The 19,456-nt window shown below is 36.2% G+C and overlaps 1 protein-coding gene across 5 annotated transcripts in view; it reads left to right on the forward strand.

The window, feature by feature from the left end:
• The window catches only part of itprid2 (ITPR interacting domain containing 2), a 49,721-nt gene that overhangs the window by 9,171 nt on the left and 21,094 nt on the right, over nt 1–19,456 (forward strand). Inside the window, exons 1-5 of one of the 5 annotated variants that reach the window (XM_088931083.1) lie at nt 13,038–13,067; nt 13,194–13,414; nt 13,829–13,874; nt 15,717–15,766; nt 16,615–16,668. In XM_088931083.1, the coding sequence (XP_088787209.1) occupies nt 13,237–13,414; nt 13,829–13,874; nt 15,717–15,766; nt 16,615–16,668 (328 nt within the window). In that variant the 5' untranslated portion in view covers nt 13,038–13,067; nt 13,194–13,236. Of the gene's footprint in view, nt 1–13,037; nt 13,068–13,193; nt 13,415–13,828; nt 13,875–15,716; nt 15,767–16,189; nt 16,305–16,387; nt 16,429–16,614; nt 16,669–19,456 lie in introns of those variants that run through there. The other 4 variants (XM_088931082.1, XM_088931085.1, XM_088931084.1 and 1 more) reach the window with 4 other exon arrangements.

Below are 19,456 nucleotides of genomic sequence, written 5' to 3' on the forward strand. Positions count from 1 at the left end.
GCTTAATATGATACTGGATAAACATTGGTACATTTATAGTCAGATAATCAAGGGATATTTCAGGCTGAATTGTTTTCTAATGGGGGCAGAATTTAAAGGATTATTTTGTTAAAGCAGATTGTCTGCCTTCACCAAATTAAGCATTGTTTGAAATCTCTACTTGATGGTAATTACATATGTGGGTCTTGTGCACAGGGTAACAGCACTGTGAAACACTACTTTTAAACGCCCTCATAAAGGTAAAAATATTTGCATAAAAGGACTTATCTCATGTACTGCAGCAGTCAGTTGAAACACAATATCTGAACATTGTAGTTCAAATAGGTGTCATAATTTAACTAGTCCAGCAGCCGCCCATTTTGTTGAGGTTGATCATGTGATTTCCTGTCTCAGATATGGGGGTTTTGAAAAAGTCCACATTTTTAGGCAAGCTGATGACATTAACAGTATAGGCTGCGTTTAATGAGGGATTCATTCTGGATATTTCTTTCTAACTTGTTAACACCTTATGGATTAAACAAAATTAGATTTCAAGATGTCTTTAAAAGTGGAATTGATAAAGATTTATATTTTCAAAAACTTTTTCTAAAGAATTACATTTTGAAAACATTAAAACGAATTAGATGAATTGCAATTTGACTGTTCTATAACATATTGCATATACATACAACTTTTTTTTAAAATACGCAGGTTTTATGTGGTAATAAATGTGTTTTGTGCCAGATTAATTACTTTATTCCCAGATTTTAAAAAAATGCAGTGCAATTGCCCTTGCATGGAATGCTTGATTATATAATATTTCTGTCTAGCCAAATGTGCATATCATGATGAAGGCATGTTTATGCCAAAGTGTTGACATTTTCCAATAAAAAAAATGCAGTATTATCTGTTGTTGTTGTTGTTGTTATATTCTTAAATTGTATGTAATTGGGCTGTTTTGTTTCTGAAAATTAGTTTTCTGACCTGATAGTGTCCTGTGTAAGCTGTATACTAAGGTTAAACTATTAGCCTACTACTAATATAACTGCTGCTTCTCCTGCTCCTAGTCAGAACCCCATGGATATGTGTTTACATTTGTGCTGTTTTCTTAAAAGCTAGATCATTGTGTTTACCACCGGTATTTCCCAGGTCCTGGTTTTGATCTGCAGTGTTTTGGATAGTGGGTTCAGAACAAATACTTATGAACTCTTTCTGCAAGAGGGGAAAATCAGAAATAATGCAATTGCGAAAATAGAAGGTTACAGAGACTCCAGTTATTCTCATGCATATGATTCAGACAGCATTTTGTACAGACATTTATTACTCCAGTATCCATGCTTGGTTTTGTTTAAATTGTAGCGGAAACATTCCCTAATCTCTTAAGAGTAGAACCACTACTAAAAATGTAGTTTATTTAAAAATGACATATTGCTTATGTCTCAACTGCAGCCCCGGTAATGTTACTTTTGAAAGCAGTCTACAATGTTAGTTTAAAAAGAATTGGTACCCTTAATTGTCTTAAGACTGGTTATTCAGCGTAAAGAGTCTTTAACACAGGTGGACAATCTTGTGTCCCTAGGTCCACATCACACCTGTGCAGTATTTTCATCTGAGAAGAGGTTTGCATTACTCTACAAAATGCAGGAGAAAAGAAATGGTTTTCCTGAATTAAGCAGTGCAAACCGAATGTACAATTTTCCTTGTGCTGTGGTTACCCTGATACAGTTTGATTCAAAAACCATGTTCGAGCATCAGAGATTTTGAAGTGAAGAGCAAAGGGTCTGCAGTCATTTTCTTCAGTTGGGTATCTGAGCTGGAGTGAATTTCACTGTTTGGGCTCTAGTTCAGTCGAGTGAATTCCAGATGAACTGATTGCTCTGGATATGGTCTGTGACTTCTGCAGAGTTTAAATTTGATTGGTAAGCTATACACAAAGTTTGTGCTTTGAGATCGTATGGGACATGAGAACTTTCAAAATTGACCTCTGCTTTTTCAGCCAGCTAGTAAGATGGCTATTGTATACTTCAGTGAAAAATAATCGAGGTCATCACTCACCACTTCAATATAAAACATCTTATCTTAATCTTATCTTATCTTATCTTATCTTAAGACGGTGATGAAGAGCCAGTGATGGGAGCATGATGAATGCCTTTAGCATGTTGGCATCATTGTAAGTCACTTTGCCAAACGCATAGCAGGCTCTCCACATAATATTGACAATAAGAAGAAGCCTTTCAGCCCATCTCCTTGATTTGGTTATTAGTAGCTTATAGCTCTAAGCATCTCATCCATCTGTGTTTAATGGAAGCCAGGGTATGAGCTTTGACAACATGAGGGAAGCTTGTTCTGAATTCTCATAACCTTTTATGTAAAGAAATGCACCCTGTTCTCAGTTTTAAACACACTTCCCCTCGGTTTATATTTGTCATTTGGTTTGTGTTTCACTGACTCTGAAGACCTCCGAGTCGTCTTGATCAGTGTCTTTGAGGATTTTGAATGCTTGAATCGGATCCCCTCATAATGCTGTTTGCACTTGGGTATATCCATTTAATTACCCAATCATTGGATACTTCATTCCCGTGGTTCACATTTTTGCCATACTCTGTGCATCAGTGCTACAGATTATATTCTAATTCTACCTTCTTGAACTTTAAGTTAGATCCTTTTCCCATGCCTTCTTGTTCAGATATAATCCATCAGATCTGTGCAGATGTGCTGAAGCATACCAGTGACCAAGAAAGCTGAAGCTTTCCTCAGTACACCATCATCATCAGTCATGTGTTGTGTTTATCGATTTAAGATCTCCAGTTTTCTGTGGTGCGTGATGTGGGCAGGATTCCTGTGAAAATCACTGATGTAATTGAAGGCGTAGGAAAGTAGCTTCTGGCATAGGTGTTTCCTGCTGGCTAAGGTGAGCCGTAGTTCAGCTTGCAGCACTGCAGTATTTTTTTTGCTTAAGAACTTGATTACGTCTTATAAAGAGAGGTGGCTTAAGCTGTTGGATGTGAAGTCTCATGAAAATAAAACACAAAACAATAGCAGTGTCATCAGTATTCTGGAGGCTGGACTAATTCAAGACTGTTGATCACCATGTGATGTTTTTGTAACCTCGCAAGATATCACAAAGCAAACACCATGATAGCTTACAATCTAGGAAACTGTTGATGATTTACTTATCCTGTGTCTGTTCAGTACAACATCAGTGTGTGTGCTACAAACCATGTCATTTTCCTCATTAACTTTATTAATTTGTTGTAGCTGTAAGTGGTTTATTTTGATACCATACCATGGAGAATAAGTAGTCCCAGTGAATCTGTTGGATACGTCTGTTGCATAACCACCAATTGTCTTGAAGCATTGTGAAGAAATAAAGCATTGATATCTACTTCTGGAAACAATATTTAAGAAGGTACCCGGCTCTTCTGAATCCCAAATGTCAAAATGGGAAAGCAAAGCGAGAGCTTCAAAGAGTGCTCATCGTGCCAAAGAGATTCATGGTAGACACTTTCCTATGAGTTGTGGCCAGTAATAACCGGAAATCATTTGTAGAAAATGTGCACTAGGATTCTACGTGCACTGTTCTTCTAGTCCGGGTTCATAGTTACACAACTATTAAAATAACCCCATTTTTCTTTAGAAACCTGCTCCTGCCCCCTCCCAAAATCCTCACCAGCAACCTCCAGAGTCTCTTCCACTGTCCCATTGCTACAGAAAATGTGTACCTGTATCAATGTAGTCAAACCTGCTTTTAGTTGCTGCTCTGCCTCATCAAACCTCTATTCAACACCATAAACTGTAAATTCTTTCCTAGCGTCCTACAAGTACTGCTTCAGCCTAATGTTAAGTATTTAATACTACCAACCCCTGCACCTAAAGCTACACCTCATGTATCACAAGCCCCCTAACACTCTCAAAATTCAGTGATCCCAAACATGACAGCTGACACTCCCAAAACACACCTTCTTGAGTTTAATCAACAGGAATTTTTGAGACAAGTGAGCCAAGACTGTTGCCTAAATACATACAGGACCATAGATACCTGACAAACTTTCAAGCTTCTTGCTCAGAACCCTGTGATTCTTGCTAAACGTGCTCCATCTTGCTGAATGGAGGACAAATCCTTTGCTGTGGGGAAACAGATTCAACCACTGCACATGGTGTTGTGTTTGTGGCAAATGTATGTCGGTGAGATATAGATTCTCTGTTTGAGAGGAGGGCTTCATAGTTATATGCAGATTGATCAAGTGTAATCCTACTTAATGTCTATTACTTTCTCCTCCATTGCCATGAAAAACCGCCTGCACTTTAAGGTTCCTGTTTCCTAACAGTATTCCTACACTTGCAGAATGCACTCCCCTCTTCATTCCAAAAAGACAGCCCTTTATCCTGTTCACTCATAAAATAATGTACTTCTTTTAAAGTCCTGTGAAAGATGCAGGCCACATACCAGACTACATTTGGTGTCATTATACAGTCTTCTCAAATGAATGATGATGATTACAAATTCAGAATCATTCATTGAAAAGGAGAACAAACCTGCCCAGCACACTCTTCATGTCACTTGCACTAACTGCCAGTTGTTAGGTGAGGATCCTAATAGATTGGTTTAGAGGAAAGAGGCCAGGTTAATTGTTTTGCCATTTACATTCAGTATTTTACACAAGTGATGAGGTGGAAACACTGTGCTCCTGGGAGCACCATAAGCATACATTGCCATATGAACATGTCGATTAAAATGAAATTGTATTGGTAACTTAGGTTCTGGAACATGCAAATGTAGTTGTCTTTCATGTGATCGACTGAGCTGTGAATTCTCACGTCAGACCACTGGAGAAAAGCAAAGGGAAGGCCACCAGATAAAAGGGCTATATTATGAAAAATAAGCGTGTGTGAATACCCCCTTTGTACTAATTTTAGTGTTTTTCCACTACTCGCCATACAGATAAGAAATAAAGGGACCAAACTGTAATTTACATGAAGGGAAACACCAGAGCAAACTAAATCTTGTAATCTGTTAGGAAAGACTAAGTTTTCTTTTTGTTTTCTCATGACTGCTAAAAGGAGCTTTGGCATCGAAGCATAATGGGGAGTAATATGAATAACCAAAAATTAAGTAATACACTCAAGGACTTCTCAAGGTGAAATAAGTACTGTAAATGTGAAATGCCATCCCTTCCTTTTTCCACAAGTTTATGGACTTTAGAGTGCAATTTAGTCCAGTATAAAGGATTAAAAGCAAAAAGGCTAAGTATTTAACATTTTTAACCAGGTCAGTGAAATTGGCATATTCCCATTTGTAAATTATTTTCTTAAATGTACCATTTATATTCTCTAATCAAGAATAGATTCCAGGAGTGTGTCCTCAAGTTGTCTGGTTTCGTTCCAGTGCAAAATTTTCAAAGGTATCTTTGAAAATTGTGATGCAGCAAGAGATTAGGAATCCATTTCTTTTGAGGAATTATTTTGAATTTAATCCTTTGACGGTATCAGTTACATTGCGAATGCTGCCAAAGATCACCATGTAGCCCCTCTCTTCTTTTTGAATTACTTGAGGGGTATAGATGTTGCTCAAGGCCATGTAAATTAAATGCAAATTAGTGAAGCTAACTGTGTGATTTCCATTCTGCACCTGCTAGCAGTGTGTTGTTATGCCAACAGTTCAATAATATCAAGGTAGCTGCTCATATGCAGCTGAAGATCAGAACGATCCCAGTGTAAGCCCACACTTGGTAAGTCCCATGGGTTGAAATCAATGCCAAGTATAGGTGTTCCCACTTTAGAACTGTTGGACGGGTTCCAGGTATAGTTTCAGCAAACAATATTACAATGAAAGCGCTTGCGTCACAGACTCATTGTAACAGTGCACCCAAGTCTGAATTGTATACTGAATTAGCACAGAAGTCACTGGAAGTTCAAATACAGCAAAGTACCTGCTTTCTGTTATGACTCTAATCATTCTAAACAAACAACAAAAAAACAATTGCATGTGTAGCACAAAGCTCCAACGAAACCTCTTAAATAAGTTTAAGTTGAGGCTCTGGTCTTACTTTGAAGCTTTTGTGAATTTCTTAAGTGACCTTTGTATTAAAGCATATCATATATTTTCTCTTTTAAAATCTCATTTAAATTATTGATACATTTTACTTTAAAGAATCCCTACTACTATTGTTGCTTATATCTCAGTATTTTATTAAGACGCCCACTTCTCTGAGAAATAGTCTGTTTCAGATCATTAGGTTAATATCCAGGCCTTCCTGCCAGCTTCTTTATAGGCAAATTGTAAAAACATCTGGAAGCCAAAAAGGATGCTGGAGCTAAATTTAGGGGTTAATGTTTCATTGGAGATTCCTTAGCATACTATTCATTGATATTTATTTTTTTTAAGTCATGGTGCTATTATTTCCCACACTACTAGTGTTTAAATCAAGACCATTTATTTAAGAAATGTAAAATATTTTTAAAATAAACTTTTATATAAAGTGTTGGAAGTTTGTGTTCTCAGGACAAAGATCACGGGAATCACAGTGCTGTAGCCAAAGTTGTATTGGATTAGGAAGGAGTGGAGAAATGAGAAATGAATTACAGGTATATGACTATAAACTGCTTTCTGTAGCTTTGACACCCAGGTTTGTTTTCCTTGGACACTGTTGCTAGTGCGTTTCTCTCTTTTTGTTTTTTTTTTATGAATCCTTGTGGAAAGAGAGAGTTAAAATAGAATTATCTCATACAGAAGAAATGTCAGCAGTAGTGTTTCAGAACACAACTGTGAGTTTCCTTTGACGTTTACAATTGAGGCACAAGTGTTGGCAAGCCTTTGTGTCACCTGAAGCAATGGATATCTGCCTTATTTTAATCTCTAGAAGGAAGAAGTATTTAATTATCACTGCTGCTTTATATTCTTTAAGGATAGAACCTGCTGCAGTTGCTGTACATGAAGCTTACCTGTTCTTTTTAAGCTTATGTTCTTGACAAGGTCTTGGTTGTGTTTTACTGTAAGATTTAATTTTTCATATTTTATTTAATGTATTGGGCTTCCATATCACTGTGCCACCCACAAAGCACGTTTCCGCCAGGAAGTAAAAAAAACCCTGCTATGGTATGGCTTAAAAACTCGCAATTGTGACTTTTTATCTCATTTGCGACTTCAAAATAGCCCACATTTCATTGTCAGTCCTTTTGTTATTGTAACGGATTCAGGTTCTAGGGCTTGTGCCCTCGCCGCTCCCACCCTAGTTCGTGCCTCACTGCATTGGCTCGAACCCAGGTCTTGGCAGCTGAGCTAAAGAAATAAAAAAGGAATTGTACCAAAATTGTTTTGGATAGATTTGCAAAATGTTATTGTTAAACACTTAAAGGTAAATGTTATAAAATATCAAAATCTTTAAATGTATTTTTATATGTAGATCTGATTTGGATAAAGAATATGTTCTTATTATTAATCTGTTAATTATTTTGGCGAAATACTTCATCCACAAAAGTAAGTGGTCTAATACTGCTCCCTCTATTAATGCTTTTAAAGTACAATTCCTTTTTTACTTAAATTCTATTAGAAATTTAAAGAATCAAAAGGCAAGACATACAATTGAAATATGTCGTTTTTCAAAAGTTTCAGCTTTTATAATTGTGAATTCCTCTGGATGTGAAGTGTCTATTTCTGTATCTTTTTGATATTTTGTCTCCTTTTTTGTATTTGTGGTGTTTAAATAAAAATGTTTTAAAAAAGCCGTCCACTATTTCACCGGGTACTATGGAAGCCTCCCTGGCGGAAATGGGATTCCATAAAAACTAGTGTAATTAATTTGATTTTTATCAGGGCACTGGACAAGACAAGTCTTCAGGCCTTAGATCCTATGATCCTGTACGATTCGTGAATATAGTGTAACGGAACTGCCGACATACAGGTTGTACGATCTGGTTGCAATGTGGTGACGGCACTGCCCTCCCCTGCGCATAACAGGGATGTTGGCCGGCGGGGCTAAAGAAGATCTTCTTTAGCTCAGCTGGCAAGATCTGGGTTCGAGTCAATGCAGTGAGGCACGAACTAGGCTGGGAGCAGTGAGGGCACAAGCCCCAGAACCCGAATCCGTTACAATAACAAAAGGACAGACAGTGAAATGTGGGCTATTTTGAAGTCGCAAATGTGAGATAAAAAGTCACAATTCTGAGATTTTAAGTCACAGTTGCGAGATATGAAGTGTTTTGTTTTTTTTAGTCCCTGGCAGAAACGGGCTTCCATACAGTGATGCAGCGATTAGCATTGCTGTCTTGCAGCTTTGGGGTCCAGGGCTCGATTCCAGACTTGGGAAGCTTTATGTGTGGAGTGAACATAGACAGAATATGCAAACATGCATTTCCAGGTGTTCGGGTTTCCACAGATTTACTGGTAGGTTAATTGGCTACTGAGAAAATTGGCCCTTGTGTGAGTTTGTGTATCTATGTGATAGACTGGCCTCCCATCTAGGGTGTGTCCCTGGTTGGTGCATTTCGAACAGAACATTGGGAATGAAAGCAGAACTTTATACAATATGTTCTATTACTAGGTTCTTAAACTGAAGAGTGCTGAATAAAATAGCCAGAATGGCGCAGCACTCAGATGATGTATGTCTGTGCCCTTCATCCCTCTGAATTTATTGCACAGCAGAAGTGACTCAATAAAAGTTTGCCTTCTAATTGAGGACATGAAAAGGGTAAATTGCTTACTTGCTTATTTCTTATTTTGAAAACTTTGGTAAGTGGTATCCTAAGCATTTCGACCAGTGTGTATACACTGTAGATTGTTTCTATTCTACTAAGTGAGAAAGGGAAGAGGAGAGGGTGACAAAGTGTCTTGCTTAAATTATCCAGATGAAAGTAATGCTCTCATCAATTACAATTTTTAGTTTCATGCTGTTCCTCTTCAATGCTGTACCCTTTTAAAGTATAATATGCACCTCTGACATTGGTGTTTATAGTAGCTGCAACAAGTCCAATGTCTAAAATGGAAATGAACATGTGCACTTCTGTATATATTGTCTGTACTTAAATGGGTATGCTGCCAAGTCGAAACAGATTGTTTAGCTTTGTTTCTTAGTTCACATGGGCTTAGTATTAGTTCAGTCTAATTCCTTAAAAACAGACATAACGCCAAGATCTGTGCTTTTGTTAATCTGGTGTGAACGTTTCTGAAAATTGAAATCAGACTGCCAACTAACTTACTTTCTACACTTAACTGATGCAATTTCAACTAATTATTGGTCAGAATATCTCTAAGTAGATACTGTATGTGCTGTGTGTTTACCTGACAATTAAACATTGTAGCTGACGATGCCCTCTTCCAATTCGTCTGAAATTGTAAATTGCAGGACAAAAGCCTGAGATTCCATCCAGTGTTTAGGTTGCATTGATATAATACTGTTATTGTGATAAGCTTGTGGAATAATGGGGAACTAATAATTCTGATGCATCTTTAAAATAACTGGTTTCATTGAAGAAGCCTGCGACTGAAACTTCCCCGTAACAAAATAACTTTTGCGACCGTATCTCTTGCAAACATGTTCTATTCCTGTTATTAACAGTCATACTAGTAAATATTAGTGCTCGAGTGAACCTGTTTTTATGATGTTTGGGTGTGCGCTCAAGACATTTATGTTCATTCAGATATTTTCTGGTTTGCAGAATGCAATAAGAACAGCCATGGCTGTTCCTTCTCAAACTGTCAGCTGTGTGATGGGTTTAGGGGTATTTGTTGTAATATCGAAAGTCTCACATACTGTGGTCTGCTCTTTCTTCCTCATAGGCACCAATGCAAAGTACTTTGGGAGGTATATGAAGTATGTCTGTGCAACCAGCACTTTGCATTTCTGTATCGGGGAAAACAAAAAAAATTGCAGAAATTACACTTGACAGTCTGTAAAATTATGTGGCTTTGGCTTTCATGATTTTTATGGAAATAAAGGATTCAAATAACTCATTATTCCAAGATGTGAAAGGTTTTGACAGCTTTACTGTATGTCGCAAAATAGTTGTCAGAATTACATTTTGGTGCTCTCGTAAGCAGGTTACAGTTTCTGCCGGATGATGATGTGATTTAACACAGATGAACGCAACATCGACCACTGCCAGAATTGTGCCTTTTTGCTTTCAATAAAGATTCTGTCTGGAGCAGACATGGAAAAGCAGTACTTGCTCTTCAGGCTGTGGCAGTTTAAGAAAGGTATTGGTCTCTTAAAACCCCAGGTGCAAACTGGGTTGCAAAATGTGTGCAGAATTGTTTCAGGAATTAGCTACTGTTATTGTTTATCCATGTTCATTCTTCCTTCAGGTCAAACATTGTATCATCTGAATTCTGTAGTGGAACAATTATTTACTTTTGATGATTAATATCATGCCACATCATTGCTAAAGAGTGATACTTGTTGAAAATTAGTTTTGTATTCTTAAACATTTTCAAATATAATATTTCTCTTACCCCGTTACTCCTTGGAAATCATTAAATATGCATAGAAAAATTAATATTTGAATAATACATATAAAATACATTATTCTTTATTTGGAGGAAGATCAGTATTTGCACAATATTTAGGAAAAGTATGGGATAATGTACAGTCTTCTTAGGAAAGCTAATAATAAACTGATGTCAGAAAGTGCTTTCTCATTTCCAAGAAGATAATCCAGCAATTCATACAAGAATGAATATTAAAATAACTTACTTTGGAAAACTGTATGCTGTTTGGAAATCCCAGCTAGCTTAGTTGGGAGTTAATTGGCCAACAATTTTTGTATAAGACTGGCTTGCATTACAGATTACATAGTGCCAAGCAGTTGGTGATCTAGTGTGGACATAAATTACATTGCTGTAACATATAAATTGCATGTCTAGCACAGATGAATCAATCCCTTTATAGATTTTATTTTCACAAAAATGATATCAACTAAGTTTGAAGCTAATGGTGCTAATGGTATTTACATAGGAACAATTTGTGGTACAGGAGACACATTGATAATGGAAAAACAGTTCTCAGGTGTCAATTCTGGTGTTCTCCGGAATCCTATTCTGTCATATTGTAATCCCATTGTCTATTCAATATCTGCCAGGTTTGAAGTCGAAGCACTTTTTGAGGTAGAAAATGTAATTGTACAGAGCAGTGGATGATTACCTGTCATGGGTGTAAAAAGGCTTGTTGCAACATACAATATATGGTGCAACTCTGACGCAGGTTGTAGTGTTATTAACGCTGTCAAATTTAAGCCAATCAGTGCACTACTTCCCTTAGACAATGGAAGCTTAAATTTTTCAAAGAATGACAAATGTCTTGTCGACTTTTGAGATTTATGCAGGAACCCTATTTTGAGGGACTGACTACCATTGTGTTACCCCAGGACCTCAGGTTTACTCACAAGTCTGATGGCTACTCTGTCTCAGTATGATAAAAAAATGGTTGTTAAGGTTTCTGTTCTTGGAACACAAGCTGTTTCAAAAGTGGGTGGGGAGAAGGGCAATTCTTACAATGATTATTATTGGCTCGAATACTTATAAGCCTGAAAAATATATCCTTACAATCTTCCATTGACTTCCCTTAATTGGAAACCTAAGAAATGCCTTATAATTGATATGGGCCTCCTCTACATGGAAGCCTAAATAGAAAGCAATTATTTTTTTCTGAGTTCTGTATGTTGTAGAACTTTTAGTTTTGTTACAATATGAACCTGCTGTTTTAATGTCATAGTGATAGTTATTTGTATACTATGATATATTGTGATAGATGCCAAGCTTTAAATGTATGTATGCTTTGTATTTTTTTTCTCTCAAAGGGATTACTATTTCACTTAACATATATGCAGGATTAATAGTCTCAGCAAATGAAAGTGAATCATAAGAAATGTACATGTAAGCACAAAGTACTGTATAGTACAGAAATGATTTCTGTAGGAAAAAACAGATGCGTTACCATGGGGATTTCAAAAAGCTCTGTTCTCTGTTAATTTGAACATCTGATGGGAGGATTTGTAATTGAATGATGGCATTATTGTAACTTTTTAATGATCTCATCACTACACCTCAATAATCTTATACCTACTGTAAATGTATATATTTTTGTGACAAAACTGCATTCAAATGTTAAATCGCTAAGTGAGATTAGGTAATGTCCAACATTGTGTGCTAATGGAATCTGCTGCAACAGACAATGAAATGTTCTGTGTATGTATTGTACCAGGACTTTCATAAATGTTCTCTGAATTTTTCCATCTGTATTGAGAATACCTGTCAAAATGAGAAGTGTGGATAAAGTGCAGCACTCTTCAGATCTTCTCATTGCTAGTCTCAACAAGACTTTCAGCTATGCAAGACTGTTTACTGAGCTTAATCAAGCTTGTGAATACAATATCCAGTAGAAGCAGTACCAAAGAATGTGTGAAAATTCACTTATGGCTGCATCCTTGTAGATTTAAACACACTCACAGATGCATGATTTTAATTGTAAATATCCCTAAATTCCATTATCATGCAAATGACCATTTAGACAATTATACAACCACAAGGATTCCAACCCCATATTTAGATTTGTGTCTGGCTTTGCACCTCTTGAATAAACACTGGATACAACAATTTTGACTTATTCTTCTTGAAGAACAATCAGTCTTTGCTATAGTTCTGATCAGTTGTAACCTGCAATAAACACAACACATTGGGAACCTAAAAGCATAGAGACCTTGCAATAAAGGCGTTTAAGCTAGCAGAACTTTTTTTTTTGTACAAAAGGATATTCATGTCCATGTCTTTTTCAACATGTATCTGTTTTGAATAGGGATGTCTATAAATAGCCACAAAAAATGGAGATTCCACACTTAAAAGATAAATCCCATTTCCAAATGTCTTGCTATTCCTTAAAAATGAAAAAAGTAGATCCAAAACAGGAAATGACTTTGCACCAGCTTGTAATCTTTTAACTAAACAGACATTTCCTGTTCTACTTGTTTTTTTCTGTCATATCATGCCTCCTTGCTGATCTCCTTCTGTGAGATTTACAATGTGCGTTCTGTATCATGCATCTGTCTGTGTTGCTGTGCAAGAGCTCCATATCTGGCATATGCCAGATGAAGCTTTTGAGGTACCCTTCATATTATCTTGTATTTGCGGGTTTTTTTTCAGGAATGTGCACTTAAAAAAAAAAGAGGGTTTTTTTTCTGTTTTCTGTGTGGTGTATCAGCCTTGTTCCCTCCCCATTGCCTAACAGGTGAACATTGGTCAGCGGTAAAGTTTAGATAACGGCAGTCACGATGGAAGACTCTGTAGCAGACGGCAGTTTACATCCCTGGAAAGTTGCCACAATGAAGAGGAAGGCCTGGGCAATGAGCCGAGCCTCCTGGCAGGACTCGGAGTCCGTAGATGTTTCTGCAGAGGTAGAGCAGTCCCCGGCGCCCATGGAAGAAAAACTTCCTCTTGCAGAAGAGCCAGGTACACACAAGTTTGTCGTTGTTTTTTTTTTGTTATTGGCTGTATTTTGCAGAGGGGAGTTTTGTTTCACAAGCAGTTGCAGTGATGTAAATCTTAGGTAATACCACTGCTACACAGGATATTAAAGCAACTTAGATAGATGTTTTAAATTGCATGTTATTTTCAAATGAGGAAATGCCATAAATACTAGTTTGTGACTGTGACTACTTTGTCTGGAGAAAAGCTGCAAGACTGACCTAGCTCTGTGCGTGCAGCTTATCCGAGATGTGCTTAAGCTGAGTCATTTAAATGTAACTTGTTGTGACACATCAGTGACGTTCTCAAATACCAGTGAGTTATCTGCTTATTCGTTTTGTTTATTCTTGTTTATTTGTTTATTTTTTCTGAAATATTTACTATTGTCTTCTTCTTCAGGGAGAATACCTAATGAGAAAATTGCCATTTGGCTGAAGGACTGCAGGTAAAACTGGAGATGCATTGTATCATTTGCAGCTGTGCATTCTAGTGTAATCTTGTTTCAACATTCTGCAGAAGAAGTGATGTAGAATTGAAATACTGCCATCTTTATGGTTTTTAAAATAATGCAGTATTATATATTAACAGTAATATCCCTAAATTGGTTTTAATGTCTCTTTTATTACATTATCTGTTGTATTCACATTTAAAATGATTCCTTTTTGGTTAAACAGCACTTTAGTACTGTACGAAAGCTTTAATATCGATTAATGGTGATTTTTAGAATTCAGTCATTTTAATTTTGGTCCAGACACTTAATTGTTTGCTCCTTTTGCTTCTTGAGTGTTATTTTTCAGTGCTTTATGGATTGTGAATTATATTGTGAATTTATATCAGAGTTATATTGTGATTGTGATTTTTTGTATCTTTACTTGGATATTTTGCATAGCAGCTTAATTGTTATTTATTGGATTTTTGTATTGCTGTAGCATAGCGACTAGCCACCAGCATGACCAGCATACTGTTTCTAATGTAAAGAGAGAATTTGTTTTTTTAAGATAAATCAGGAAGTTCTTTTTCCATAATCCATTAGGCAATGTGTAATTTATATCAAAGTACCATTACATGGTAAAAGAATAAAAAAGTAAATGGTGGTGCTTAGTTTTATTTTATTGGAAACAATCTCAACCTGAAAAGCAATAATTTACAACAACTTCCAATGTATTTTATTTAACAAATCTTTTGTTATCGTCTCCTTCCTTCTTTCTTTTCTTCTTTCACTCTTGATCTTCCCTGAAAGTAGACGGGGAAGTTTTTCTTTGGAACCTTTCAACAGTTGAGAAATAGCGTTTATATAATATAGCCTTTACTGTTTTTGGGTGGCTTCCGAAATGATGAAACTATTGAAAATTCTTTACCAGCATTTTGGTTGGTATTTACCAGACATACTGGACCAAAAACAAGATGCATATTTAAACATATGAAGTTTTCTTTCATTCTTCTGTGCTGTCAGGTTTAACTTGTTAGCCTTCACCTTTTTGAGAATATAAAACTGTTTGATCAAGAAACCTAATCATCGTGAATCCAATCTTGGAGCAGCAAAGCTGTGCAAAGCAGTCATACTAGGAATACAATCGGCAATGGACGTATTTCAGTGTTAACCCCTCATCAGAAGGTGATAATATAAGCCGATAAAATATTAGTTTCTTCACTGTGTTGTCCTGTCAAGAGTTCCATGTTTTATCCTGTTGACTTCACATCAACAAGTACATTGCATTTGTAACATTATTTTAAAAAAATCTTCATTTTGTATCTTGTACTAACAATTATGTGCAGTAAAACTGATTGCTAGCCTCTAATGGAGGAATTTGGGGATTAAAAAATTGCAACTTCAAATTCTTGGGGTGTTAATAAAGTCTGTGTTTATGTACCAATTTCTTCCTTTAACCCATTTTAAAAAAGCATGAAAAGTCTTATAGAGGCTGCTACAATGAACTGGAATGAAATGAAGAAAAGATGTAGCTGAAGGGGGGGGGGGGGGGGGGTTGAATATGTGGGCATGGTCAGTCACCTGATTGGAAACTGTTCTAGAATTCCAACAGGTGCATGTAGGCTATCAATTCACATGGGTTGGACAGGTCAAATGAAAAGACCGCTGTTTTTTATTGCACTTTTTTTTCCCGTCACACTTTTTTGTCACTAGTTGGACTTTTACTTTTCTAAACTAAGTTTGTTGATACTTTAAAAATACGTTCGTTGATAAGACTACATTGAACATGGTATGGTATAAACCCACGAATAGATTTAAAGGATGAAGAGGTCTGAAGTTTTCCTTTTATGACTGCAGGACACCCCTGGGGGCCTCTCTAGATGAACAGAACAATGTGCCATTGAAGGGTGAGTTGCAGAGTGCAATACATTCTCCTAGAATGAGCATTATGTCCCATAAAAATGGTTATTGGGACAAACTACAATTCCAGGTGGCCTTACCCAATAATGCAATGTTCGACTTTTTAGGTTTTTTGGTGTTTAACTTCTGCAGTGCCTTCAAACCTGCACTGGGTTTTTGGTCCAACAAGAAACAAGCATATAAGTGTCTGTAGGTGTGCCAGGTAGGATTAAGGTCAACTGTTCCCACAGCACACATTTGATGAATGCTACTTTACCACACCTTAAAGTCAGCTGAACTTTGGATTCCTGACTTATGTACAGCGCAGTGAACTCAGAATGTGGTTGTAGTCGACCGGAGACAGGGCTTGTGCAAACGATCAGCTTAGTAATGTTTTATTTATTCATTTCTAGTTTTACAAATGAGTCAGATACTATGAAGGCATTTTGATCTGTCATACAAAACCATGACCTAGTGCAAGGGGAACAGATTTTGTTTGTTTAATCTGAAGCTACATGGGTTGTCATCAGGCCAGTGATTACACAGGTAAGATTTGCAGAGTGGGCCTTTGTGAAATTTATAGTAAAAAGAATAGTTAGCAAATGAACTTGACCTTTGACAGTGAAGCTTATAGTTTTGCTTAGTAGAATGCAGGCTTAAGCGAGCACTGGTAAGGATTACTTTTTTTGAATTGTTCATAATTGATTTGGTGAGCTCTTTGAACTGAAACGCACAAAATAAATTCAACTAATTTGAAGAAAACCTCCAGTTAAAATATTTAAGTTTTTGACATTTGGGAGGGTGAGGGGGGTTCGTTTTATGTTTTTACATAAAGTTTGTTGCATTTTTTTTACAGGAGTAATAAAAAATGGATGTAGCTTTGAAGATGACCTGTCACTGGGAGCAGAAGGTGAGTGGTGTGTTTTAACTATAAAAATGGGTTGATTATTGAAAATAAGAACATTTTGACAGATCCCTTACTATATCAGAGAACAATCTTTTGGAGAATTGAACTATTTTATACTTGTCTTCTGAGAGCTACAAACATGTCCAGCAATTTGTATGTTTCTGCAAAGATTATTTTCATTATTAGCGCTGTTCTATATTTGGGAACAGCCTCTGTCGCAACAAGTTAGTCCATGATTCAAAGGAAAAAATGTAAGATTAGATACTATATCTCTCTTTTCACCTTCATATTCGTGTTCTAATGTCCTATAAGGGTAAAAGGTACTGTAGTAAATAATTAAAAACTGTATGTGCTTCAAAATGGCTGCACTGTTTCCATGTATCAGGTGATAGAACTTCAGAAGTGGATAAACTCATTCCCTTTTATGTATCTATAAAGAAATTTATGATCTTTGTTTGCATATGCAAAGGAAATCCCCATTTGGATTTTATTTGGAACATGTTTATGAAGACAATAGCGCTATACTTATGGTTAAAATAACTGCTTTGGATCTTTTAGGTGGTTAAAAGAGGGGAATTCTCAAACTAAGATCCGAAATGGTTCTTTTTTCCAGAATCGAGAACTATAACATTTATTATTTTTTTGCTTGTATATCACATTTGACATTGTTTAGAAGCCGATACTCAATATACATTCAATGTTTTTTTTCTTACTGAGTGTTTTTATAATAATATAAAATGACTTCTTTGTTGAAGTTTAGGTTAAATATGCAATTAATGCAAATAAGTTTTATCTTTTAATCTTTTTTACAGTTTTGTGTATTTGATTATTTTAAACAGATGCAACAACCGTCTCTCCCAGCAAGAATTTTGTTTTGTGCTAGTCCTTGCCTTAGTCAGTATGTTACTGTCTTGGATTGTTTGTTGTAACAGTCTTTATGAACAGAATACTAATCCCTGGTTGTCTGATACCTATTCATTACTCGGCCTCCTGCTGAATGTTTCCAAGCTGACCTGTTTTATGCAAACAGAAGCATGTTGAGACTAGTTCAGCCCTCCTTTTGTGTTGATGTCAGCACAGGAACAGTATTTGAATATTCTACAGAAATTTATTAACATGCTTATACAAGTTCACGGCTATCTTTTAAAAAAAGTTATAAACATTGATTTCAGGATGTCAGGATAGCACAGTGGCGCAGTAGTATACATTGCTGCCTCACAACGCAGGGGTCTTAGGTTCCATCCCAGACCTGGGGTGTTACCTACACGAAGTTAGTATTGTGCCCCAGTATTTGCATGGGTTTCCTCTGGGTGCTCTGGTTTCCTCCCACAGTCTAAAAACATACTCTTAGGTTAATTGGTTTCTGGGAAAAGTGGCCCTAGGTGTCAATGTGTTTCTGTCTGGGAGTGCCCTGTGATGAACTTGCATTCTGTCCAGGTGTCCAGCTTGCTGTCTGCTCTGCAGCCCTGAAATGGATCAAGTGGTTAGAAAATGTATGGATGAATAATGGGTGTCATTTTTTCATAAAACCTACAGTTTCTGCAGCATTATTGTAATGTTGTTGGATTTTTTTTGCATATCAGACACATATCACACATTTTAAATAGGTTCCACTCTGTAGTTTTTAATGCCTACAGAGACCACTCAGAGATATACAGTATGACAAGACATTTGAGGGTGATTGTTTAGTGGTCTTTGCTGCACAATGTAATTCTAAATTTTGCCTTCCCTGTATTGTGTTTAGGTTATGAAGGTCCCCATGTTTTTTACCATTTTATTTTCTCAATTATCCCTCTGAAAAGGGATTATTCTTTCAACAGAAAGAGTAACTGTTAATCATATACAGTATAGGAAATTAAATACAAGCAATATAAAAGGAATAAAGTACAAAAATATGTATCTTTTAGATGAGCCCTTTTGGTGAGTGCCTGCATTGTTTCATTTTTTAAAAATGAAAAGATGTAATTTACAGTTTTATAGGGTAAGTTTTAGTGAATACCAAAGATCTGCTCAATGTTTTGAAGATGACAGTTCACATTCTTTGATGAAAACAATTTTGAAATCTTAGCAGAATTAAAAGCACTAGTATAGCACTGTGGATATTTTAATTTCGTAGTTGTCTGGCAGATTTGTGGCTTAGTATTTAATATGTTTAAAATCTGTTCCTGAATAAAGTTTTATAAAACAAAATATTTTAAACTAGATGTTGTAATCATGTTTTCCGCCTTATGTTGTATAGCTCTAACGGTGGTGATGATCATGTATTTACATTATAACGTTACCATTTCCAAAAATATTTTAGTTTCCATGTTTTCAGGTATATTTTCTGCAATCACTTAAATGTGTAACATTAAGACTTGTGACCAGGATGTAGATTTATAATTGTCATTTTTTTTAAACTTGCATTTCTATTTATCAAGATTAATGCTGTTATCCTTTTCAGCTAGTCACTGGTCTTGAGTCAGCAGTCCATAAGCATTCATGCTGCCAGAGTCTATTGTGTAGTAAAACAAGATGTATTTCCGGTGAATTAAGTTGATTTTGTCTTTTAAAAATGCAAGAACACCTTTCATGTATATCTGCTTTTTGGTACTTAAGACTATATATAAATACATGATGCAAAATCAGTGATATTCGCATGTAACATTAAGCAAGCGCAAGTGCGTCAAACAGTTGCATACATTTAAGATTCTGTTAATAACTGTATTAAGGTAGGGATTATATGACTATGAACAGTTACAGTTAGGCTTGCTGAGGTAACATGACATTATTTAGCTAACTCTTGTCATCA

Source organism: Atractosteus spatula, chromosome 13 (assembly GCF_055471065.1).
Source record: "Atractosteus spatula isolate fAtrSpa1 chromosome 13, fAtrSpa1.hap1, whole genome shotgun sequence".
Taxonomy (NCBI): domain Eukaryota; kingdom Metazoa; phylum Chordata; class Actinopteri; order Semionotiformes; family Lepisosteidae; genus Atractosteus; species Atractosteus spatula.